General features: G+C 43.8%; 1 protein-coding gene across 3 annotated transcripts in view; it reads right to left on the reverse strand.

The window, feature by feature from the left end:
• PCCB (propionyl-CoA carboxylase subunit beta) overlaps positions 1 to 26,059 on the reverse strand; it is an 84,237-nt gene that overhangs the window by 56,200 nt on the left and 1,978 nt on the right. For 2 of the 3 annotated variants that reach the window (XM_060196896.1, XM_060196898.1), the window contains exons 2-3: positions 14,139 to 14,258; positions 7,335 to 7,403 (exon numbers count right to left, since the gene is read on the reverse strand). In XM_060196896.1, coding sequence (XP_060052879.1) covers positions 7,335 to 7,403; positions 14,139 to 14,258 — 189 coding nt within the window. The remainder of the gene's footprint in view (positions 1 to 7,334; positions 7,404 to 14,138; positions 14,259 to 26,059) is intronic. The other variant, XM_060196897.1, reaches the window with a different exon arrangement.

Here is a 26,059-nt window from a genome sequence, read left to right on the forward strand (position 1 = left end):
TAGTCATTGGATTATCAATTTTAGTGAACTCCTAATTTGGTTTTGTGTATGTCTTGCTGGTCACAAATGAATTACTGCCAGTTTCTCCTAGGGGGTCTCCAAGGGGCAGTGAAATGCCCCACAAAGCTCTCTAAGGTAAATAGAATGGCACTAAATTTGGCCTTTTGTTGCTCAAATCTGCCCCAGATATTAGAAGAAAGTTACAGAAGACAGAAAGATTTAAAGGAAAGTCAAGAGATTGCTCAGAGGGTTTTTAAGAAGCTGGCAAATGTTTTGACATTAGACTTTGAGAAAAAAAAAAAAAAAGTTGGGGCAGTGCCCAGAGGGAAAAAAAAAAAGTCAGAAAGATTAGGCCAAGGGTAGGAAAAGATCAGTGATTTTACTGCAAAGAGAAAGGACACTGGAAAAAAGGCTATTTTGTCAAACAAGCCATTTAAACTGCTTGTGTATGAACTTAAAGGCATAAGCTGGGGAGTGTTGACCCAAAAACTTGGGCAATGGCACAGACCCGTCACTTATTTTGTCAAATAATGGACCCAGTGGCTGCTGGATGGACAAAAATGCCTAAGGACAATAGCACCTGTGGCACAGCTGGTAAGAAAAGCAGACAAGCAATCACTGGGGCAAGTCTAATGCCCACCTAACCTGCTACCAGGCTCTGTTCCTAGACCAGCCATGAGTGAAATTCAGCGCTGCCACCAGCCTGAACCCTACCAGCCTGATGTCGGAGATGGATCCTGAGGCTCCCCGCAAAAGCATGACTACCAAGAGGTATGCCTTCACTACATGGCATGTGCATGAAGCACATGGGGAGGGAAAATTCCTGACCTCCACCGGGAAGAAGATTCAGCACAAGGATCAGATACTGAACCTACTGGAGGCTGCATGGACCCTGAAAGAAGCAGCCATGATCCATTGTTCCGGACATCAGAAAAGTAACCAGAGGGCAGATGAAGCTGCCTGTGCAGCTACACAGCAAGCAGAACCTTGGCATTGATTCTAACAGAAGACTCCCTGTTTCCAAAGGACCCTAGATACAGTAAGGAAAAAGATGGGTGAGAGATTAGGACTAGAGACTAAATAGATTTTATAGAAGTGAAATCAGAGACTTTGGGGTATAAGTACTTGCTGGTATTTATAGATACATTTTCAGGTTGGGTAGAGGCTTATCCAATAAAGTCTGAGGGGACATGGATGGTGAGCAAGAAAAATTTTAGATAAAATAGTGCCCAGGTGGAGAGTTCCCTCTAGCCATTGGTTCTGGTAATGAGCTGGCATTCACTGCTACAGTGCCTCAGTTAACGGCCTGAGCAATGGGAGCAAATTGGAAATTTCATTGTGCTAATGAGACCCCTAGCTCTGGACAGGTAGAGAGGTAAATTAGACCCTAAAGGAGACTTTAACTAAATTAACCCTTGAAACTGGCAGGTGGATGGGTATTGCTCCTGCCCCTGGCCCTTCTGAGAGTGCCCTGCTCCCCATTTGTAAACAAACTGTCTCCCTTTGAAATTGCTTTTGGCAGACCACTGCCTCTGATGCCTGTCATGAGACCAGATGTTCTAATAACACTGGGGCAAGGATATGCTTGTTTTTCCACAGAAGCAGATTCTTCCATTTAGAGTTCCTGCAGTTGCAGTCAAAGGACCTGAGGAGACCTCCAACCCTGTCACAAAGCAGCTCACCTTACAGATACAACAGCTGATCTAACAAAAGACTTCATCAACTCCCTCTAATTTAAATAGTAACCAAAAGATTTTTAGATTTTAAAATTGATGATGTTGAGATACAAAAGATTTAATGATGCTTAGAGTAAACTTTCTGTTATTCCCTTTCCTCCTTGTACTAAGTTTTTAAGAGAGATAATCATACTTGAGAGTGTATAGATAAAACTAAAAAAAAAAAAAATGTTACAGTAAGGTTGTGATAAAAATAAGTTATTGTGTGGGTAAGCGTAAGTAAACTTTCGTTGGCTGGGGGTTGGTATACTTTCATATGTGTGGGAGTTGGCCAGGGAAGAGTCCCCATGCTGTGCAGCAGAAGATTTCTTTAGATGGGTTAAAAATGGGTTAACAAAAAAAGCTGTTAGTATTAAGACAAAACCAGCTTCATCATTATCAGCCAGTAAGCCAAGAAACAGAAAAAATATAGCTAAGATTAGCTATAGAACATAGAGAAGGGAGGAAATGTAGGAACTGAGCAAAAAGTAATAAATGTAAAATGGTATATAAACAGACAAATGAACCTAGACTTGGGCAAGCCAAGGGTTAAGTAAGCAATTACAAGACAGGCCTGGGAGTCTGCAAGGCCAAAGATAAATACAAGGGCAAACTCTGAGAAAACAGCCTGGGAATCTGGAGTCAGGAAAAAGAGATAACTCCAAGGACAAAAAAGACCCCCTCCCCTTCCCTGCACCTGTGGGTTATAGATGTAAAACTGTCATGTAACCACATTGTGTAGCTGAACCTTGTCATGTAGCCATGTAATCTGAAATGTATATAAACCTTAATAAGACTTGGATACAGGGTCGATTACCAGAGAGCTAGTGTGTCAGCCCCTCGGTAACTCGTCCGTAGCCAGCTAGAATACAATAAAGACTCTCTGCTTTTACATCACCTTTGGTTCTGCTAGGTTCGGTAATTCAAGAAATTCACTAAGAGACCTGGGTGATGTAAAGACAAAGAGCTTTATTTACTAGCCCAGGATAAGGGCTAGGGCCGAGACCCCACAGCTGTATTGGGTGCTCAACCCCCTATCTAAGTCTTACTAGAGTTTATATACAATTCAGAGTACATGGCTTATGTGATAAAGCACAGTGTTACAATTATGGTTATCTATTACATATGTATGGGGGAAGTGAGGGTCCTTTTTACAGCCCTGTGGTTATCTTCTTTTCCTGCCTCCAGAGGTGTCTTCCTTTGTTATGATCCCTCACAGTGCCTCCAGCCGGGAGATGTTTTCTTTTGTTACGACCTCTCACCTCGCCTCAGGGGTCTGCATCTACAGTTTGCCTTCAGGTTGCTGGAGTCCAGGCCTACCTATCTTTTAATTACCAATTTACATTTATTAACTCTAGCTCAATTTCAACATTCCCTCCTTCTCTGTGTTCCCTATAGCTAATCCTAGCTATATTTCATTTATTAAATCTAGCTCAGTTTCAACAGTTCCTTGTGGATTTCTTTATATCACAGACCCAGGTACAATAGTTGCTGTTGTTGTTGCATAGGACAGAGAGAAATGGAGAGAGGAGGGGAAGACAGAGAGGGGAAGAGAAAGAGAGACACCTGCAGACCTGCTTCACCTCCTGTGAAGCAACTCCCCTGCAGGTGGGGGGGGGGCTCGAACCGGGATTCTTACACCGGTCCTTGCGCTTTGTGCCACGTGTGCTTAACCTGCTGTGCTACTGCCCAACTCCCTCTGCTTTATATCTTAATGCTTTTCAGCCACCAGGTTGCAGATGCTACCATGACACCACCCTGATTTCCCTGGGCAGACAACCTCACCAATGTGTCCTGAAACCCCACCTCTCCAGACCCTACCCCAGTAGGGAAAGGTAGAGACAGGCTGGAGGTATGAATCGGCCTGCCAACGCCCATGTCCAGCAAAGAAGCAATTATAGAAGCCAGACCTTCCACCTTCTGCACCCCATAACGATCCTGGGTCCATACTCCCAGAGGGATAAAGAATAGGAAAGCTTCAGGGCAGGGGGTAGATAGCATAATGGTTATGCAAACAGACTCATACTGAGGCTCCAGGTCCAGGTTCAATCCCCTGCACTGCAATTATCCAGAGCTGAGCAGTGCTTTGGTAAAATTAAAAAATAAAAGAATAGGAAATCTTCTAATGGAGGGGATGGGATACAGAACTCTGGTGGTAGCAATTATATGGAATTGTACCCCTCTTATCCTACAGTCTTGTCATTCATTATTAAATCAATTCTAAAAAATGGTAGCTCTAGGGTCCTTGCCTTTCCTTTGAGGGGAGAAGGCTTAATCTCTAGAAAAATGTAGGCAGCCTCACCGTCACCAGACATAGAAGAAGGCAGAGGTGAGGCTGAAGATAGGTAAGATCAGGGCGTCTGTGCAATAAATCAAAGCTTATACTAGGCCCACACTGCCCGGGGGGATACCTACAAATATGAACATTTTAGGATAAAAATAAGCAAACAGAACCCAGGCTCTCTACTTTCTACTTTCCCTATTCTTCAAGTGTTTCATATACCCTCAGCTTTCCTCTAATACCCAAAATCTTGCATATACCCTATTTCAAATACCCATTTCATATACCATATACCATATACCCATTTCAAATACCCTAAAGCTTTCCTCTTGCCCAAAATCTTGCATCCTATCTATTCTGGGATCGCTCCTGTCCCTTCCCATGCTATCTACAAAATACTTTTCTTCAGGGCAGTAACTGGTCTCAACCTCCTCCCTACCCCACGGGCATTAGAGGTGATCAAAAGTAGCATCCAGGGGCCAGCAAAATAATTCACTCAGATAGCGTCATGAGCATGACCCAGGTTCAAGCCCAGCCCCCAACATATTGAAAGAAGTTTCAGTGCTATAGTCTCTCTGTGTCTCTATCAAAAAGAAAAAAGAAAAAAACTGAAAAGCTTGTAGCATATACACATAATAGAATACTACTCAGCTATTAAGAATGATTAAGTCTGGGAGCCAGGCAATGGCACACAAGTTATAATGCACAAGGACCCAGGCTCAAGCTCCGGGTCCACACATGCGGGGAGGGGAGGGGAGCAGTGCTACAGGTGTCTCTCTCCCTATTTCCCCTCCCCTCTCAATTTAAAAAATAAAAATAAGAAGAAGAATGATTAAGTCACCATCACCTCATCTTGGACAGAGCTTGAAGGAATCAAGTAAAGTGCGATCAGCCAGAAAAATAAGGATGAGTATGGGATGATCTCACTCATATACAGAAGTTGAGAAGTAAGAACAGAAGAGGAAACACAAAGTAGAACTTGAACTGGTATTGGTTTATTGCACCAAAGTAAAGGACTCTGAGGGTAAGGGGGGCTTTCAGGTCCTGGTGCATGATGGTGAGAGAGGACCTAGGCTGGGGAGAGAATGTTCTGCAAAAAACTGAGAAATTTTTACACATGTACAAACAACTATATCTACTATAAACCATTAATCCCCTCAATAAAAAAAAATTCCTTGAGGCTGGGTGGTGGTGCACATGGTTGAGCGCACGTGTTACAATGCTCAAGGAGGCCTCGAGGCCCTGGTCCCCACTTGCAGAGGGAAAACTGTAAATGCTGAAGCAGTTTTGCAGGTGTCTCTTTGTCTTTCTCCTTACCACCCCTTTCCCTCTCAATTTCTGGCTGTCCCTATCCAATGAGTAAAGATTAATTTTTTTTTTAACTTTTTTTGCCTCCAGGGTTATCACAGGGGCTTGGTGTCTGCACTACAAATCCACTGCTCCTGGAGGCCATTTTTCCCATTTTGTTGCCCTTATTATTATTGCTACTATTACCATTGCTGTTGTTTTTTTGACAAAGAAAGACAGAGAAATTGAGAGAGGAGGGGAAGACAGAGAGGGGAAGAGAAAGATAGACACCTGCAGACCTGCTTCACTGCTTGTGAAGTGACTCCCCCCCGACCCCACCCCGGCAGGTGGGAAGCTGGGGCTCAAACTGGGATCCTTAGTCTGGTCCTTGCATTAATTTGGTCCTTGTACTTTGTGCCATGTGCACTTAACCCACTGTGCTACCACCTGGCCCCCTATAAATATTAATTTAAAAAATTAATCCCTTACACATGGGTATGACTGTGTGCCAATAAAACTCTATTTACAAATAAACTAATTTGTTTAAAGGGAGAGATATGGCAGTCTGGGAGGTAAATGGATAAAATGGATCCTTAAGCCGGTCCTTGTGCTTTGCACCACCAGTGCTTAACCTGCTGCACTCCATCTTCCAAAAAAAAAAAAAATTGTCCCAGAAACAAAGAATTTAGCCAAGGGAGTGGCATTCCTCTGGTAGGCTGGGTATGTGCTCAGAGGAGAGTGTGTGGGGGCCTTAGAGGGCTCAGAGCATTCTGTCTGGTTAGATGGAATTTGTCTTTCAGAACCACAGCACCCTGAGTTTTCCGTGAATGTTCATACAAGTTTTGTTAGGCTGCATCAAGATAGATTGTTGACACTGAGATGGCCAGAGAATGCCATAGGCAGGATATTAGCTTCCAAAGATGGCCACAGTTTATTCTCTGAACCTGTAGATGCTACCTTGTGGGGCAAAGAGGAATGACACGAGTAGATAGAATTAAGGTTGTCACCAAGTTGCAGATGCTACTATGATTCTGTTCTGATTTCCCTGGGCAGATGACCTCAACAATGCGTCCTGAAGTTTCATCTCTCAAGAACCCTACCCCACTAGGGAAAGATAGAAACAGGCTGGGGGTATGGATTGACCTGCCAACAGGAGCCCCCACCTCCCCATCTGCAGGGGAGTCACTTCACAGGCAGTGAAGCAGGTCTGCAGGTGTCTGTCTTTCTCTTCCCCTCTCTGTCTTCCCCTCTTCTCTCCATTTCTCTCTGTCCTATCCAACAATGATGACATCGATAACAACAACAATAATAACTACAACAACAAAAAAAACAAGGGCAACAAAAGGAAATAAATAAATAAATAAATATTTTTTAAAAAGAAAGGAAACCACCATAAAGAACATGCATACTGTTAGCTTTATTTATTTATGAGTCAGTGAGAGAGAGGGTATCGTTGGCACATAGGATGCTAGGGATTGAACTCAGGACCTGATGCTTGAGAATCTAACACCTCCTAGGCTGCTTCTGGAAGTTCTTACATGACTGCTGCCCTGTGATCCTCCCCTAAACAGAAGGATTCCCTCTCACTTAAAAGGAACACGTAATATGGCCAGGAGATAGCTCATGCAGTAGAGTACACACTGACCTGATTCGAGCCCCTGGCACCACATGGGGGCATAATGCATGGCAAAGGGGAGGCTCCATAAAAAATGGTGCCTCTCCTTCTGCATCTCTCTCTCCTCTCCTCTCATCTCCTCTCCATCTCTATCTCTCTGTGTCTGAGGCTGAAGGGGGATGAAAAAGCCTACCAGGAGCAGTGGACTTGCATAGGCATGAAGCCCCTGCAGGTAAAACAACAACAAAGAACAGTAAGTATATTAATCTGGGTATATTCACACACACACACACACACACACACACACACACACACACACACACGGGCAAATTCTTTATCTGCTCCAAACTACAGGCACATTTTCAATCCCCAAGATTCTTCTTCTCCCATATCTGCCCCTGGAAAGCTCAGCCAACTGGAGTAATGAAATAAATACCTGACTGAAGACATAAACCAATCTTCCGCTGATTCGGCCCCGTCCAGTGATCACACTGTCTCCAGGAAACTACCAAAGAAACAGAAAAAAATAAAAGTTAACATCAAGAACTACTGCATCAAAGCAAAGGACTCTGGGAAAGAAGAGGGACAGAAGAATGGAAGAGAATTGTGGGATCCTGATGCATTATGAAATTGTGCTCATTTATCAATGACTGCACTGTAAAGTATTAACCCCCTTAATAAAAAAGAAAAAATTAGAACTACTTCTGATTTGGTAATTAAGATACAATGAAAGGTTCTTCCTCCAAAATATAACCCCAGTTTCCTTAAAATCCAGTATGAGAAGCCAGGCAGTAGTGCATCTAGTTGAGCACACATAAGGACCTATGTTCAAGCCCCTGGTCCCCAACTGCAAGGGAGAAACTTCACAAGTGGTAAAATAATATTGCAGGTGTCTTTCTCTCTCCATCTCCCTCTCCTCTCACAATTTCTTTCTGTCTCTATGCAATAAATAAATATTTTTTAAAAAGAAAGGTTAAAAAAAAAACAAAAAAAACCTAGGGCTGGGGTAGATAGCATAATGGTTATGCAAACTGACTTTCATGCCTGAGGCTCCAAAGTCAACCCATACCTGTGACCCTGGGAGAACTACTGCAGTTTCCAACGGAGGGTATGGGGATACAGAACTCTGATGGTGGAAATAGTGTGGGAAGGTTATCTTATAACCTTGTAAATCAATATTAAATCACTAATTAAAAATAAAATAAAGTACACACAAAAAGACGAAGAGGAAGAACTGGGCTGGAGAGATAGCATCATGGTATGCAAAATACTTCCATCCCTGAAGTTTCAAAAGGCCCAAGTTCAGTCTCCACAAACGGAAGTAAGTCAGAGCTGAGCAATGTTTTGGAAAAAAAATAATCAAGTAAGATAAATAAAAATGGAAATTTTGTGTGGGCGAAATAGTTCACCTGGATAGTGTACCTGTTTTGTCATAGACATGACCCAGGTATATGCCCAACCCCCACCCCATTGGCAGAAGCTTGGTGTTATGGTATCTTTCCCTTTGTCCCTCCTTTTCTTTCTATTTGAGGGAAGAAGAAAGGAAGAAAGGAAGAAAGAAAGGAAGGGAGGAAGGAAGGAAGGAAGGAAAGAAGGAAGGAAGGGAAGGAGGGAGGAAGCAAAGAAGGAAGAAGAGAGGGGCCAGGTCAGTGGCACACCCTGTTAAGCACACAGGTTACCATGCTCAAGGACCCAGGTTCAAATTTCCAATCCCCACCTGCAAGGGGAAAGCTTCACGAGTGGTGAAGCAGGGCTGAAGATGTCTCTCTTCTTCATCTCCTCCTCCTCTCTGTTTCTCTGTTCCATCAAATAAAAAGTAATTTTTTTAAATATTTATTTTATTTATTTATTCCCTTTTGTTGCCCTTGTTTTATTGTTGTAGTTATTATTGTTGTTGTCGTTGTTGGATAGGACAGAGAGAAATGGAGAGAGGAGGGGAAGACAGAGAGGAGGAAAGATAGACACCTGCAGACCTGCTTCACTGCCTGTGAAGCGACTCCCCTGCAGGTGGGGAGTCGGGGTTCGAACCGGGATCCTTATTCCGGTCCTTGTGCTTTGCGCCACCTGCGCTTAACCTGCTGCGCTACTGCCTGACTCCCATAAAAAGTAAATTTAAGGGGACCACTGTTCATCCAGATGACCACCTGGCAGTGGGGTTGCCATGACAGAGGAGACCAAGAAGGCTAAGGGGATCCCCCCTTGCTGTATCTCTCTCTCTCTCTCTCTCTTTCTCTCTCTGACACACATACACACTGAGGAAGTGAATTTTTTAAAAATATTTTATTTATTTATGAGAAAGACAGGAGGAGAGAGAGAAAGAACCAGACATCAATCTGGCACATGTGTTACAGGGGATCGAACTCAGGACCTCATGCTTGAGAGTCCAAAGCTTTATCACTGCGCCACCTCCTGGACCACTCAGGAAGTGAATTTTTTTCGGGGGGGGGGGGGGGGTTGAGATCTACCAAATGTTCTTCAGAAAAAGAGCCACAAACAATATTCAAAGTACCATTTGGGCCTGAGGCACCCAATCTCTGGTCTTCATTACAGGGAAACAGCCTCTGAAAACAGGCCTGAGCAGACTAGGTTATGTTGAAAGGCCTGCATGCCTGAGGAACTAGAGGTTCAGGCTCAAACCCCAGCCCCACCTGAAGTCAGAGGTAGGTAGATCTGGTAAATAATAATAATAATAATAAATAGATTAAAATAATAAAAATAAATTTTAATAAAAGGCATTAGTTAAAAGGAAAAAGGGAGGAGGAGAGGAAATATGGAATCTTCAGGGCCACACATCACATATGCAAAGCTTAAAAAGGCAAATGCACATTTCTGCTTGGAATCCTGGCAGCCGCTGTGTGGTCCATAACGGCTCAAATGGAGCCAGCTGGTTGGGAGCCAAGTTTACAAATCTTTGGTCACAAACAGCACATGTGCAGACCAAAAGAAAACTGACGAAAAATGAGTCCAAAGAACTCTGTACACCCCTGGAGAACATCCAATTAAAAGGAAAAGTGTCAGTGGGACTGGAGAACTAGCTCAGCCTGTTTGAGCACCAACTTACATGCCTGAAACCCCAGAGGTCCCAGGTTCAATTCCCAGTACCACCTTATGCCAGAGCTAAGCAGTGCACTGGTCTTCCTTTACTCTCCTTTTTATTCTGATTCTCTCATTAAAAAAAAAAATCAGGGGAAAAAAAAGGGGGGGGAGTGCCAAGGCAGCAGCAATCTGGAAGGTGGCACAGTGGACAGAGATCCTGAGTTCAATCCCTGGCATCTTGTATGCTAGAGTAATGCTTTGGTTCTCTCTCCCTTTCAATTAATTAATTATGTTTTTAAACCACTCTGCTCTGGTCTATGGTGGTGCTGGGGATTAAACCTGGGACTTCAGAGCCTCACAAATGAGTGTCTTTTTGTATGTATCTCCCCTGCCCTCTCTTACTCATACATAATTTTGAAAAACCAAAAAGAAGTGTTGATAACTCTAAGCTCAAAAGCCCCAAGGTATAACTTCAAATTGTAGGAGGAGAGACAACTTGTCCATCTATAAGAATTCTTGGTGCCTACACAGATCAAAACACAACTGAAAAACATTGTCCCTTTTTTTCTAGGTTGTACTATTTTTTTTTTTAAAGATTTTTTAGTAAGTGGTCCGGGAGGCGGCGCAGTGGATAAATTATTAACCTCTCAAGCATGAGGTCCTGAGTTCAGTTTCCGGCAGCACATGTACCAGTCATGTCTGGTTCTTTCTCTCTCTTTCTCTCTCTCTCTCTCTCCTCCTATATCTCTCATTAATAAATAAAATCTTTAAAAAAAGATTTTTTGATAATTGTTAATTATCTATATTTATTGGACAGAGACAGCCAGAAGTCAAGAGGGCAGAGGGTGACAGAGGGAGAGAGAAAGAGGGAGCCAGGCAGTGGTGCAACGGGTTAAGCACACATAGTATAAAATGCAAGGATCCTAGTTCAAACTCCCAGCTCCCCACCTGCAGGGGGGGGTCGTTTCACAAGTGAAGCAGGTCTGCAGGTATATCTGTCTTTCTCTCTCCCTCTTTATCTTACCCTCCCCTCTAAATTTCTCTCTGTCCTATCCTATTTTTTAGAAAAATGTAGCGGGGGTCAGGCAGTGGTACACCTGGTTAAATGCTCACATTGCAGTGTGCAAGGACCCAGGTTCAAGCCCCTAGACCCCACCTGCAGGGGGAAGCTTCACATGTGTTGAAGCAGGACTGCAGGTGTCTCTGCCTCTTCCCCTCTATATCTCCTCCTCCCTTCTCAATTTGTCTGTGTCTCTATTCAATACTAAATTAAAAAAAAAAAAAAAAAGGAAAAAATGGCCTCCAGGAGCAGGTGAATTCATAGTCCTGATACCAAGCCCCAGTAATAACCCTGGAGTCAGAAAGAGAGAGAGAGAGAAACAGAGAAATATCTGCACCCCTGCTTCACTACTCACAAAACTTCCCCCTAGGGCAGGGGTAGATAGCATAATGGTTATGCAAAGAAACTCACATAACTGAGGCTCCCAAGTCCCAGGTTCAATCCCCCGCACCATCATAAGCCAGAGCTGAGCAGTGCTCTGGTGTTTCTCACTGTGTCTTTCTCTCTCTGCATCTTTCTCAAAAAATAAATAATCATTAAAAAATGTATTTTAAAAAAGGAGGAGTAAAAAAAAAATAAAATAAAAAAACTTCCCCCCTGAAGGTGGGGTCTGGGGGACTTTAACCCAGGTCCTTGCACACTGTAACATGTGTGCTCAACCAGGTGTGCTACCACCCAGCCCCCAAGATTTATTTATTTATGAGAGGGATAGGGGTGAGAGAACCAGAACATCACACTGGAACATACAATGTTAGAGGATTCAAACTCAGGTCCTCTTGCTTGAAAATCAGATATTCTATCCACTGCACCACTACCCCAGGCCACAAGTTGTTCTTCTTGTTTGTGATTTTCTTTTTTTCTTTTTTTAAATTGCCACCAGAGTTATCACTGGGGCTTGGTACCTGCATAACAAATCTACTGCTTTTCTTTTCTTTTTTTTTTTAAAAAGAGACAGAGAAATTGAAAGGGGAGGGAGAAATAGCAAAAGAGACACAGCATCACTTCACCCCTTATGAAGCCTCCCCACTGCAGGTGCAACCCGAAGGCCGAGCCAGATTCTTGCACATGGTAAACTGTGCACTTAACCAAGTATGCCACCACCCACTCCAGGTTGTTCTGTTCTGATTTTTTTTTTTTTTTTTACCAGAGCACTGCTCAGCTCTGGGTTATGGTGGATAGAACCTGAGACTTTGAAGCCTCAGGCATGAGAGTCTCTTTGCATAACCATTACTCTATCTACCCTCCCACCCCAGGTTGTTCTGTTCTAACTCTGAGCCCACAATCAGAGCTTTGGAAACTGGGTCAGAGACAATGCTCAAGCAGCCTACCCACATTCCTTCATCTGCAGACAAAAGGAAGTGAGGAAACCTGGAGGTCACAATAGGGCTCCTCCAGAAGCATTCTGGTAACTCTAGCGCCCTCACCATTTTTCCTGGTTGCCACCAGGGTTATCACTGGGGCTCAGTGCCTACACAACAAAACTACAGCTAATGGCAGCTTTTTTTTTTTCCTTCTTCTTCTTTTAATCTAATAGGACAAAGAGAATGGGGGGGGATACGAGAGGGAGAGAAAAAGAGAGACCTGCAGCACTACTTCACTGATTATGAAGAGTTTCCCCCCTGCAGGTAGGGGCTCATCCTTTTTTTTTTTTTTTTATTCATGAGAAAGATAGGAGGAGAGAGAAAGAACCAGCCATCACTCTGGTACATGTGCTGCTGGGGATCGAACTCGGGACCTCACGCTTGAGAGTCTAGTGCCTTAGCCACTGCGCCACCTCCCGGACCACCCTTATTGAGGGTAGTGTGTATGCTCTACCAGATGTGCCATCACTCAGCACTTCCCTTTTTTTTTTTTTACCTTTTTTTTTCCCCCAGAGAACTGCTCAGCTCTGGCTTATAGTGGCATGTGTGGGACTGAACCTTGGACCTTGGCACCTTACCTCAGGCATTAGAGTCTGTTTGCATAACCATTATGCTTATCTCCTCCACCTTTTTTTTTTTTTTAATACAACTTGAGTCCCTAAGGACTTCCTGAGTACAGTGAGTAGGCCATGGCTGGGAAGTGTACCTTGGAGGCTCATGGTAGCACCATAAAGTAGTACCTACTACTACTTTATCATTATTTTCTTCTTTGCCTCTAGCGTTATTGCTGGGGCTCAGTGCCTGCACTATGAATCCACTGTTCCTGGAGGCTATTTTTCCCCCTTCTGTTGCCTTTTTGTGACCCTGTTGTGGTTATTATTGTTATTGTTGATGTCTTTCGTTGCTGGATAGGACAGAGAAATGGAGAGAGATGAGGAAGACAGAGAGGGAGAGAGAAAGTTAGATGTCTGCAGACCCGCTTCACTGCCTGTGAAGAGACTCCCTGCAGGTGGGGAGCCGGGGGCTGGAACCAGGATCCTTATGCTGGTCCTTGTGCTTGGCAACACCTGCACTTAACCCGCTGCACTACCACCCGACCCCTCATTATTTTCTTATAACCTAGTTAGGAGTGTATTTATCTTTAGTTAGAATTAAACATAACACACTTGGTTGTTGTTTTTTTTGTTTGTTTGTTTTGTTTTTTATTTTGCCACCAGGATTATCGTGGAGGTTCCAGGCTTAAGGCTTGGTGCCAGCATTAGAAATCCACTGCTCTGGTGGCCATTTTTATTTTTACTTTACATATATATACATTTTTTTTTGACAGGACAGAGAGAAATTAAGAGGGAAGAATACATAGGAAAAAAGAAAGCTACCTGCAAACCTGCTTCACTGCTTGTGAAGTGTTTCTCCTGCAGGTGGGGTAGGGGCTCGAACCTGGGTCATTCCGCATGGTAATATGTGCACTTAACCAAGTGTGCCACCACCCAGCCCTCAAGTAATTGATTTTACAAGCTTTATGCAGTTTTAGAATCAAATACCTTTTTTTTTTAATTGGGGGGATACTAATGGTTTACAGTAAATACAAGTATAGGTACATGTCTTAAGATTTCTCAGTTTTCTGCAAAACGCAACCACCCCCATGCCAGGTCTTCCTCCATTATCATGCACTAGGACCTGAAAGCCCTCCCCCCAAAGTCCTTTACTTTGGTGCAATACACCAAACCCAGTCCACATTCTGCTTTGTGTTTCTCCTTCTGTTCTTATTTCTCTACTCAGATACCTTATTTTTATCAGCAGCCATTCCAAAATCTGCACACCTATGTTCCACAAACATGTCGCTCTCCACAAAAGTGCCAGGGTCCAACAGGAGGCTGATCCGCTCTCTAGCTGTCAGCTTTCCCTGAAAGACAGCAAAAAGTAGTGACTCAATGACATCAAGGCAGACAAAGCTGGTAAGCAAGACCACTCAAGGGAAGGCCAAGAAGACAGGCTTTGATCCTGTGCCCAAGTGAAAGCCTCTATTGTCAACCTTCCTAAGGTACAGGTGTTCTCAGTAGATTTCAGTCAATAAAGAATTCAGGGCAGGTGGAGAGGACATGGGGGCCTCAACTGCCACCAACTATAGAAGGCAAATAAGGAAGTAAAAAGAAAAGGTAGAGAAGTGGGGTGAGGATAGGAGAGTCTAGCCCCAGAACACAGAAACTAGTTCCAGAAACACCCACTGAAATCCTAAGGTGTAATAAATGAGCAGAGAAGAGATGGAAAATAAAAGTAGACCTAGTGAGGGTCTGAGACTAAAGTCCCAGAGTCAAACAGGCTTCTTTTTAAATTTTTTTAATAATTATTTTTGTTGTTAAAAGTATGTAATAAGACTGTAAGATAAGAATGTATAGGTCCGGAGCAGAGGTAGACGGCATAATGGTTATGCAAAGAGACTTTCATGCCTGAAGCTCTGAAGTCCCAGGTTCAAATCCCTGCACCAGCATAAACCAGAGCTCAGTAGTGCTCTGGTTGTTGTTGTTTTTTTTTTTTTTTAAGTATAGTTCCTGGCCTGGGAGATGATGCAGTAAATAAAGTGTTATATTCTCAAGCAAGAGGTCCTGAGTTCAATCCCCAGCAGCACATGGATCAGAGTGATGTCTGGTTCCTTCTCTCTACTCCTTTCTCATAAACAAATTTTTTAAAACATCTTAAAAAAAAGAATGTGTAGTTCCATATTCACATTCACCACCCAAGTTTTATATCCCCACCTTCCCAAAGATAATCACCATACTTCTCACAAGTCTTACAGTTTGTTTGCTTCTGTTTTTGTTCTTATTTGGAATTTTTTTTTTGGCAAGTTCATATGAATCAGATCTCTAGATTCCACATGTGAGTGAAACCACCTGGTAGTTGTCTTTCATCTCTTTAATTATTTCACTAGTATAATCACCTCCAGTTCCATCCATTTTCTCCCAAATGACACAGTATAATCTTTCCTGATTGCAGAGTAGTATTCCATGGAATATATATCTCATTACTTCGTTAGCCAGTCATCTGTTGATGGGCATTTAAGCTGCTTCCACTCTCTGGCTATGGTAAATAATGCAGCTATGAACATAGGGGTGCAAACGTCCCTTCTGATTAGTGCTTGAGTGTCCACTGGATATTTAAATACCTCAGAGTGGTATTTCTGGATCATAAGGCAACTCCATTTTTATTTAAGAACTGTCTATACGGTCTTCCAAAGGGGCTGTACCACTTTGCATTCCCACCAGCAATGTAGCAGAGTTCTCTGTTTCTCCACAACCTAACACCTGTCATTTTCTGGTGTGTGGATGTAAACCATTCTCTCAGGTGTGAGATGGTATTTCCCTGTAGTTTTAATGTGCATTTCTTCTTTTTTTTTCCTCCAGGGTTATCGCTAGGGCTTGGTGCCTGAACCATGAATCCATTGCTCCCAGAGGCCATTATTTCCCTTTTGTTGCCCTTGTTGTTTATCGTTATTGTTGTTGTTATTGCTATTGTTGTTGTTGGGTAGGACAGAGAAATGGAGAGATATGGGGAAGACAGAGAGGGGAAGAGAAAGACACCTGCAGACCTGCTTCACCACTTGTGAATCGACTTTCCTGCAGGTGGGGAGCCAAGGGCTATAATCGGAATCCTTACTACAGTCCTTGCGCCTCGTGCCATGTGCACTTAACCCACTGCACTACCACCAAGCCCCCTCTTTTTTATCAGAGAACTGCTCAGCTCTGGCTTATAGTGGCATGGGGATTAAACCTGGGACTCTGAAGACTCAAACATAACTATTTGCATAACCATTGCTATTTCCCCGACCCTTAATGTGCATTTTTTCATATGTCAGTGGGCCATGTGTACCTCTTTAGAAAACTGTTTAGTATGTTGGCCCACTTTTAAAAAAATTTTATTTATTTATTCCCTTTTGTCACCCTTGTTTTTATTGTTGTAGTTATTATTGTTGTAGTTATTATTGTTGTTATTGATATCATTGCTGGATAGGACAGACAGAAATGAAGAGAGGAGGGGAAGACAGAGAGGGGGAGAGAAAGATAGACACCTGCAGACCTGCTTCACCTTTTGTGAAGTGGAGCCCCCCCCCACCAGGTGGGAAGCTGGGGGCTGGAATTGGGATCCTTAATCAGGTCCTTGTGCTTTGCACCATGTGCGCTTAACCCTCTGCGCTATTGCCTAGCCCCCAATTATATATATATATCTCGGAGAAATTGAGAGAGATGGGGAAGATAGAAAAGGAGAGAGAAAGATACCTGCAGGGCTGCTTCACCACTTGTGAAAGGGCTGACCTCCCCCCCAACCCCTCCCACAGGAGGGGAGACAGGGGTTCAAACCTAGATTCTTGTGCTGGTCCTTGCACTTCATACTATGTGTGCTTAACCCGGTGCACCACAGCCCGGTGCACCCCTTCCAAATACATCTTTGATGTGAAGGTTCAAGCAGGCTTCTATGGAACTCCACAGAGGCTCACCTCACTTGGGCCCAGCCCCAAGGAACTTTTCAGGAGTGGCCCACCCAGTATACACATTCCCATATGCAAGGACCTGGGCTCAAACCTCCCACCCCCACTTGCAGCGGGACACTTCACAAATAGCAAAGCAGTGCTGTTAGGTTGTTCTCTCCTCTATTTTCCTCTTCTCGATTTCTCTCTGTCCTATCAAATAAAAGGGAGGGGGGCAGGAAATGGCCACCAGAAGCAGTGAATTCCTCATGCAGTCACCTGAGCCTAGCTGATAACCTGGTGACAATAAGAAAAATTAATTTTTAAAAAAATGCTTCTTGGATGAGTGAAATTAGATCTCTCCATCTAACAGGAGATTACATTGCTTAAGCTCTCAAGCCCTAAGCCTAAAAACAAATACTTTGGTATTTGTTTGGTATCTCCTGTTTGGTATTTGTTTGGTATCTCCTGCACCCTCCTCCACCCCACCAAAAAAATAACTAAAAACCTCAAATCAGCTATATATATAGTGGTCTGGGAGGTGGCACAGTGGTAAAGCTTTGGACTCTCAAGCATGAGGTCCTGAGTTTGATCCCCAGCAGCACATGTACCAGAGTGATCTTCTTCTAGCGTTTGCCCTTCTTCCGTAGCCAGTCAACAGCGTCAGGTTGAGCCTGATGTAAAGTTTCGAGACCTCCTTTGAATCTGGAGAGGTGGCAGTCGTTGACTATGTGGGTCACAGTCTGTCTGTAGCCGCAGGGGCAGTTCGGGTCGTCTCTGGCTCCCCAGCGATGGAACATAGCGGCGCACCCACCGGCCATGGCCTGTTTGATAGCGATTGCGGAGGGCCCAATCATAACGTGCTAGGTCAAAGCCGGAAAGCCGAGTTGACGCTTGCAGAGGTCTGTGATGAGGTGTTTGTTCTTTACCTCAGCTGACTGCCAACTCTGTTTCCAAGAGTCTGGAACAGAGAAGTTCAGTGTAGGCGTAGGGGACCAGATTGGGTGACGAGACGTCAAGCGTTGGACAGGGTGGGCGAAGATATCCGCGTATATTGGCAGGTCCGGTCGAGCGCAGACGTGGGAAATGAACTTAGATGATGCAGCATCCCGACGAATATCTGGCGGGGCGATGTTGCTAAGAACTGGCAGCCATGGAACCAGGGTGGAACGGATGGTTCCAGAAACTATCCTCATGAAGGAATATAATTTGGAATCAACCAAGTGGACATGGGGGCTATGGAACCATACTGGGGCACAGTATTCTGCAGTGGAATAGCATAATGCCAGAGATGATGATCGTAGTGTGGAAGCGCTCGCGCCCCATGAGGAGCTGGCCAGTCTTGCAATGATGTTATTCCTCGCGCCCACCTTTGCTGCAGTTTTTATGAGATGTTCGTGAAATGACAGAGTGCGATCGAGAGTAACGCCAAGATAGACTGGCTGGGCTTCATGCCAGATTCTCGTATCGCCAAGCTGCACATTAAGCTCACGTGAGGCCGAGGCATGGTGTAGATGGAAAACAGATGATACTGTTTTTGCAGTGCTAGGGATTAGTCGCCATTTTTTACAGTAATCAGATATCAGAGACATGTCTTTCGTTAGTGTTTCCTCGAGGATGTCGAACTTTGATGCCTGAGTTGCACAGCAGATTTCATCAGCGTAGATGAACTTCCTTGAAGAAGTTTCTGGGAGGTCACTGATGTAAATATTGAATAGCGTAGGAGCCAGAAAAGAGCCCTGGGGGAGGCCACTTGAGACAAGTCTCCATCTGCTAGACTTGTCACCCAGATGCACCCAGAATCTTCTGTTTTGGAGAAGAAACGATATAGTGTTGGCCACCCATGGAGGCAGGCATCTTGAGATCTTGACTAGGAGACCACGGTGCCAAACCGTGTCATAGGCTGCTGTGAGATCAACAAAGACAGCACCCGTCTTTAAATTCTTCTGGAATCCATTCTCAATGTAAATTGAGAGGGCCAGGGCTTGTTCGCAGGTAGATCTTCCTGGGCGGAAACCAGCTTGGGCGGGTGATAGGAATTTCTCTGTAAGATGAGAAATACGCGACAGAAGCAGCCTCTCAAGGAGTTTGTAACACACAGAGAGGAGAGAAATTGGTCTATAGCTGGCGGCCAGTGTTGGGTCTTTCTTTGGTTTCAAAACTGCTATAATCTTCGCGTGATGCCAAACTTTGGGCATAGACTCAGATTCCAAGATGTGGGACAGGAATGAAGCGAGCCACTTCTTTGCCGCGGGACCCAGGTTAAAAATGAGTTCTGGGGTGATGTTATCATAGCCAGCAGCTGTTCCCGGTTTAACCCTCTTCAAAGCGTCTTCCAGTTCAGACAGTGTAAAGGGAGAGAGTTTTGGAGATGGACAAGATAACCAGAAGTGGGATGACCACTCGTGGGAAATTTCTCTTTTCCAGACTGGGTCGATCTTAGCACGTCCAACTTGAGTTAGGTGACTGGCCACTGAGTTTGGAGATACGGGAGGATGGGAGACGGGAGGGGGTTGGCTACCAGCACCCAGTCTGTGAAGAAGCTTCCAGGCCTTCCTACTTGAGTGGGTGAAGTTCAGACTTTCCGTGAGTTGTTGCCAGCGGGCTTGGCGTGCTGCATCCAGGGAGGCAATGAGATGGTCAGCCACATCTGGGTCGCCCGACTCATCATACTGCTTTAGTAGTTGCTCGCATTCAGCATCAAGACAAGGCGTATAGTTAGCACGTCTCCCATGAGGAATGGCTTGGGAAGCTGCTTTGAAGATGGCTTGGCGGAAGCGCCTGTATGAATCTTCAGAGGGGATAGAGTTAATTGGAATTGCAGGAATAGATTTGTTGGCAAGATCACTGAACAGACGCCAGTTTGCTTTCCAAAAGTTCCATCTTAGTTTCTCCGAGCACAGAATCAGTGGGAGCTGGAGACCAATGTGGATGATAGCTGGGCGGTGATGACTGTGCGGGAAGATCTTGAGAACTTGTCTCGTAGCGGGAAAGGCTTGGCCGTTGACTGTGCTAATCCAGCACAGGTCGGGTGACGAGTCTTTACTCCATCTAGCACTGTGAAAAGAGCCTGGCTGTTTGGGATCGTATAATAGGGAGAAGTCATTCGCTGAAGCCCAGTTGGCTAAGATAGAGCCATCAGCACAAGTGGAGGAATATCCCCAGAGTGATGTCTGATATACCAGAGTGATGTCTGGCTCTTTCTCTCTCCTCCTATCTTTCTCATTAATAAATAAAATCTTAAAATATATATATAATTTTTTCTTTTTTTAATTAAGCAGTTAAAGTCAGAAAAGCAAAACCGGCATCAAAAGAAGCTGGCAGTTCTATGTACTGCTGAGTAATGTAGACTAAGTTTTTGGGAAATCACTTGAGGGCTAAAAAGACAGCTCCTGAAGTGAAGTCAAGCTTGTGCCTTGTCATGAGGGCAGCTCAAGTTTAAGTCTGGGCATCACACACAAGAGGTTCTATGGCACTAGAGGAAACTCCAGCACTGTAGTGTCTCTATCTGAATGAAAAGTGACTAGGAGGAGGCCAAGAAACACATGAAAAAATGCTCCAAGTCTCTGATTGTCAGAGAAATGCAAATAAAGACAACAATGAGATACCACTTCACTCCTGTCAGAATGTCATACATCAGAAAAGGTAACAGCAGCAAATACTGGAGAGGGTGTGGGGTCAAAGGAACCCTCCTACACTGCTGGTGGGAATGTCAATTGGTCCAACCTCTGTGGAGAACAGTCTGGAGAACTCTCAGAAGGCTAGACATGGACCTGCCCTATGATCCTGCAATTCCTCTCCTGGGGATATATCCTAAGGAACCCAACACACCCATCCAAAAAGATCTGTGTACACATATGTTCTTGGCAGCACAATTTGTAATAGCCAAAACCTGGAAGCAACCCAGGTGTCCAACAACAGATGAGTGGCTGAGCAAGTTGTGGTATATATTATACAATGGAATACTACTCAGCTATAAAAAAATGGTGACTTCACCATTTTCAGCCGATCTTGGATGGACCTTGAAAAATTCATGTTGAGTGAAATAAGTCAGAAACAGAAGGATGAATATGGGATGATCTCACTCTCAGGTAGAAGTTGAAAAACAAGATCAGAAAAGAAAACACAAGTAGAACCTCAACTGGAATTGGTGTATTGCACCAAAGTAAAAGACTCTGGGGTGGCTGGGCGGGGAGAATACAGATCCAAGAAGGATGACAGAGGACCTAGTGGGGGTTGTACTGTTATATGGAACACTGGGAAATGTTATGCATGTACAAACTATTGTATTTACTGTTGAATGTAAAACATTAATTCCCCAATAAAGAAATTTAAAAAAAAAAGAAAAAAAGAAAAGTGACCAGGAGGAATCAAGCAGTGGAACACCCAGTAGAGCTGGGTTCAAGGTCCTGTTTTTCACCTGTGTGGGGGGATCCTCACCTGCACAAGCAGTGAAGCAGTGCAACAGGTGTTTGTTGTTCTCCCTATCTCTCTTCTCTCTCAACAAAATAAGAAAGAATGAAAGAAAAATAAAAAATAAGTAGGGGGCCAGGCGGTAGCACAGTGGGTTAAGCACACATGGTGCAAAGGGCAAGGAGCAAGGTGTAAGGAGGATCCCAATTTGAGCCGCCAGCTCCCCACCTGTAGGGGAGTCCCTTCAGAGGCAGTGAAGCAGGTCAGCAGGTGTCTATCTTTCGCTCCCCCTCTGTCTTCCTCTCCTCTGTCTATTTCTCTCTGTCCTATCCAACAACAATAACAACAACAATAAAACAACAAGGGCAACAAAAGGGAATAAATAGATAAATTAAAAAAAAAAAGGATTCGGGTTCGAGTCCCCAGCTCCCCACCTGCGGGTGGAGGGAGGTCACTTCACAAGCAATGAAGCAGGTATACAGGTGTTTATCTTTCTGTCCCCCTGTCTTCCCCTCCTCTCTCAATTTATATGTCCTATCCAACAACAATGACAGCAATAGCAACAATAATAACAACAAAGATAAACAACAAGGGCAACAAAAGGGGGGGGGAAGCCTCCAGGAGCAGTGGATTTTGTAGTACAGGTATTGAGCTCCAGCAATAACCCTAGAGGCAAAAAAAAAAAAGAGGCCACTAAAAAGTATACCACTCAGTAATTATTATTACTCAGTGATTATATTATTACTATTATTATTACTTAGTGATTATTATTACTGAGCCCCAGTAATAACTGTGGTGACAATTTTTTTAAAAAGCAGATATGCTCTCAAGCCTGAGACTCCAAAGTTCCAAGTTCTTTTTTTCTTTTTTTTTATTTCTTTATTGGAGAATTAATATTTTACATTGAACAGTAAATACAATAGTTTGTACATGCATAACATTCCCCAGTTTCCCATATAACAATACAACCCGACTAGGTACTCTAGCATCCTTCATGGACATGTATTCTCCCCACCCACCCATCACAGAGTCTTTTACTTTGGTGCAATACACCAATTCCAGTTGAGGTTCTACTTGTGTTTTCTTTTCTGATCTTGTTTTTCAACTTCTACCTGAGAGTGAGATTATCCCATATTCATCCTTCTGTTTCTGACTTATTTCACTCAACTTGAATTTTTCAAGGTCCATCCAAGATCGGCTGAAAATGGTGAAGTCACCATTTTTTTTATAGCTGAGTAGTATTCCATTGTATAATATATACCACAACTTGCTCAGCCACTCATCTGTTGTTGGACACCTGGGTTGCTTCCAGGTTTTGGCTATTACAAATTGTGCTGCCAAGAACATATGTGTACACAGATCTTTTTGGATGGATGTGTTGGGTTCCTTAGGATATATCCCCAGGAGAGGAATTGCAGGATCATAGGGCAGGTCCATTTCTAGCCTTCGGAGAGTTCTCCAAACTGTTCTCCACAGAGGTTGGACCAATTGACATTCCCACCAGCAGTGTAGGAGGGTTCCTTTGACCCTATACCCTCTCCAGCATTTGCTGCTGTTACCTTTTCTGTTGTATGACATTCTCACAGGAGTGAAGTGGTATCTCATTGTCGTCTTTATTTGCATTTCTCTGACAATCAAGAGACTTGGAACATTTTTTCAGGTGTTTCTCTTGGATCTCTTCTCTGGTGAATATTCTGTCCATGTCTTCCCTCCATTTTTGGATGGGGTTATTTGTTGTCTTGTTGTTGAGATTTGCAAGTTCTTTATATATTCTGGTTATTAGCCTCTTGTCTGATGTATGGCATGTAAAGATCTTCTCCCATTCTGTGAGGGGCCTCTTGGTTTGGGCTGTGCAGAAGCTTTTTAATTTGATGTAGTCCCATAGGTTTATGCTTGTCTTAGTCTTCATTGTAATTGGATTCATTTCATTAAAGATGTCTTTAAAATTTATGTGGAAAAGAGTTCTGCCAATATTTTCCTCTAAGTATCTGATAGTTTGTGGTCTAACATCCAAGTCCTTGATCCACTTGGAATTTACTTTTGTATTTGGTGAAATAGAGTGGTTCAGTTTCATTCTTCTGCATGTTTCAAACCATTGTTTCCAACACCATTTGTTGAAGAGATTCTACTTTCCCCATTTAATAGTCTGGGCACCTTTGTCAAAGATTAGATGTCCATAGCTGTGGGGGCTTACTTCTGGGCTCTCAATTCTATTCTACTGGTCAGTGTATATATTCATGTTCCAGTACCAAGCAGTTTTGATGACAGTGGCCCTATAATACAATTTGAGATCTGGGAGTGTGATGCCTCCAGTTCTGTTCTTTTTTCTCAAGATGGTTTTGGCAATTCTAGGTCTTTTCTCGTTCCAGATAAACATTTATAGCATTTGTTCTATTCTCCTAAAAAATGTGGTTGGGATCTTGATGAGGCTACCCTTTTTTTAAAGGCAATGAAACTTCTTTTTTTAAGAATTTATTTATTTATTTATTCATTCATTCATTCATGAGAAAGATAGGAGGAGAGTGTTGGGAACATCTGTAAGCCTGATAGAGCTTAGGGAGAACCACCCCCATCTTTGGATGGAGGTCTGAGAAGATAACCTCTTGGTAAGTCTCTCTCAACTGAGGTGAGCATAAGGGGGGAAACTCAGACTTGGTTCTTTCCTTCTTGACTCTCAGGCCCACAGATACCCCAGTACTTCCCTCCATTAACTGCAGGCCACATGGCCACAGATTCACTTATTCAAAGTCACCTTCTGATCACAGAAGAACACACCTTATCACACACTTCATCACACATCTCAGACCCCAGACAAGAGAAATTCCAAACTATATGGCCTTTTGATATTCATCTTCTCTCTGTCTCACCCTTTGGGTTCAACCCCTATGTTTCTCTCAAATACCTTTGGATAATTAAGTTGCTTGTGTCATGGAAAATAACTGTCTTGTATCTCATCAATTCCTGTCATACCAGCCCCCTACCTTAGGGGCATGCTGACTGTTAAGAAACCTGTAATTTCTGACATATTTCAACAATAATTACCTCCATTGCTTTTCTATTTAACTCATGTACACTTTGCTAATAAACGGACTCTAGGATTCTGGGATTCTAAGGACTCAGATTCTAGGCACGCTAAGAGTCCCCTGGTGTCTTTTACTTCGTGTCACCCCTGTCGTGAGCGAGAAAGAACCAGCCTGTTACCTTTCCCCTGGAGACCACCCCACCGGAGAGGGAGAGAGATACCCCGAAAGGAGAGAAAGAACCAGCCATCATTCTGGTACACGTGCTGCCGGTAATGGAACTCAGGACCTCATGGTTGAGAATCCAATGCTTTATCCACTGCACCACCTCCCGGACAACTGCCCTTTTTTTTTTATTGTAGTTATTGTTGTTGTTGATGATGTCATCATTGGATAGGGCAGAGAGAAATGGAGAGAGGAGGGGAAGACAGAGAGGGGGAGAAAAAGATAGACACCTGAAGACCTGCTCCATCACTTGTGAAGCAGCTCCCCTGCAGGTGGGGGGAGCCAGGGGCTCGAACTGGGATCCTTAAGGCGGTCCTTGCGCTTCGCTCCACATGTGCTTAACCCAGCTACTGCCTGACCCCCCAGAGTCCCAAGTTCTAATCCCCCACACCACCATTAGCCAGAGCTGAGCATTGCTCTGGTTAAGAAAAAAAGTAGATAAGCAGATAGGCTAGGAATATGGATATGAAATTATACATGCACAAGGACTCAGTTCCATGGGAAAAAAGAAAGGAGAAAGGAAGGAGAGCAAATTAATATGGCAATATATAAAGAGTTTTTTGTCTGGTTGGTTGGTTTGGTTTGGTTGTTTTCTTATGTTCGTATGTTCTAGCCCTGTAACTACATTTTGGGAAATCTATCCTTTGAAAGTAGTCCAGAAACTGCTTCAGAGTGTGGTAGGTGACTTAAATCAAGCTGGCCTTCTGATTAAGTCAGCTTTAGTATCAGAAAAAAAAAAAAAAAAAAAAAAAAAGAGCTTCCAGAGGTTGATTCTGCCCCAGAAAGGGATGGGGTGATTGCAGGGAGGGCTAGAGCAATGGGCCCCAACACAAAGAGTACACAGGCCATTCCAAAGGGCTATCTCAGGTTTCCCTCACCCCAGACACAGCCACCCGAGGAAAGGGTTGGAAAGTACCTCTGGCACCAGAGATTTCCAGTCAAATTTACACCCAATTCACAAGTGTCAGCAAAGAAACTATGGCCAGCAGGTAGGTCCTGGCCAAATGGGAATTGAGTCAACAGTCAATTTAAATTTAAATAAAGGGCTGGTTCAAATTTCTTGACTGAAGACCCCAGCCTTCCAGGCACCTCCCCCACTGTCCTGAGCTGCCCCCCTCAGTAGACAGTTACTTATTCACCTTGCAGAGTGGTTTGGTTGTGAGACTCATCCAGAAAGTTGGTTCAGACTGATACACATCAGAGACCCGACTGAGACCAGCTTTAAGCCTCAGGCCACCAACCTGGGTCATTTTTGTTTGTTTTGTTTTTTGTTTTCTGCTGCCACTCACCCTACCAGGTCAGTTCAGTCTGGAAACTCAAACCCCCCCACCTGCAGGGGGTCACTACACAGGTAGTGAAGCAGGTCTGCAGGTGTCTACTTTTCTTGCTCCCTATCTTCCTCTCCTCTCTCAATTTCTCTCTGTCCTATCCAATAATAATAATTTTTTAAATGGAATAAATGGCCCCCAGGAGCAGTGGATTTGTAATACCAGCATTAAGCCCCTGAACACAAAAACAAAAACAAACAAAAAAACACTCAAAAAACAATCTAGGGAGCCTGGCGGTGGCATAGTGGGTTAACCGCCC

Source organism: Erinaceus europaeus, chromosome 1 (assembly GCF_950295315.1).
Source record: "Erinaceus europaeus chromosome 1, mEriEur2.1, whole genome shotgun sequence".
Lineage (NCBI taxonomy): Eukaryota > Metazoa > Chordata > Mammalia > Eulipotyphla > Erinaceidae > Erinaceus > Erinaceus europaeus.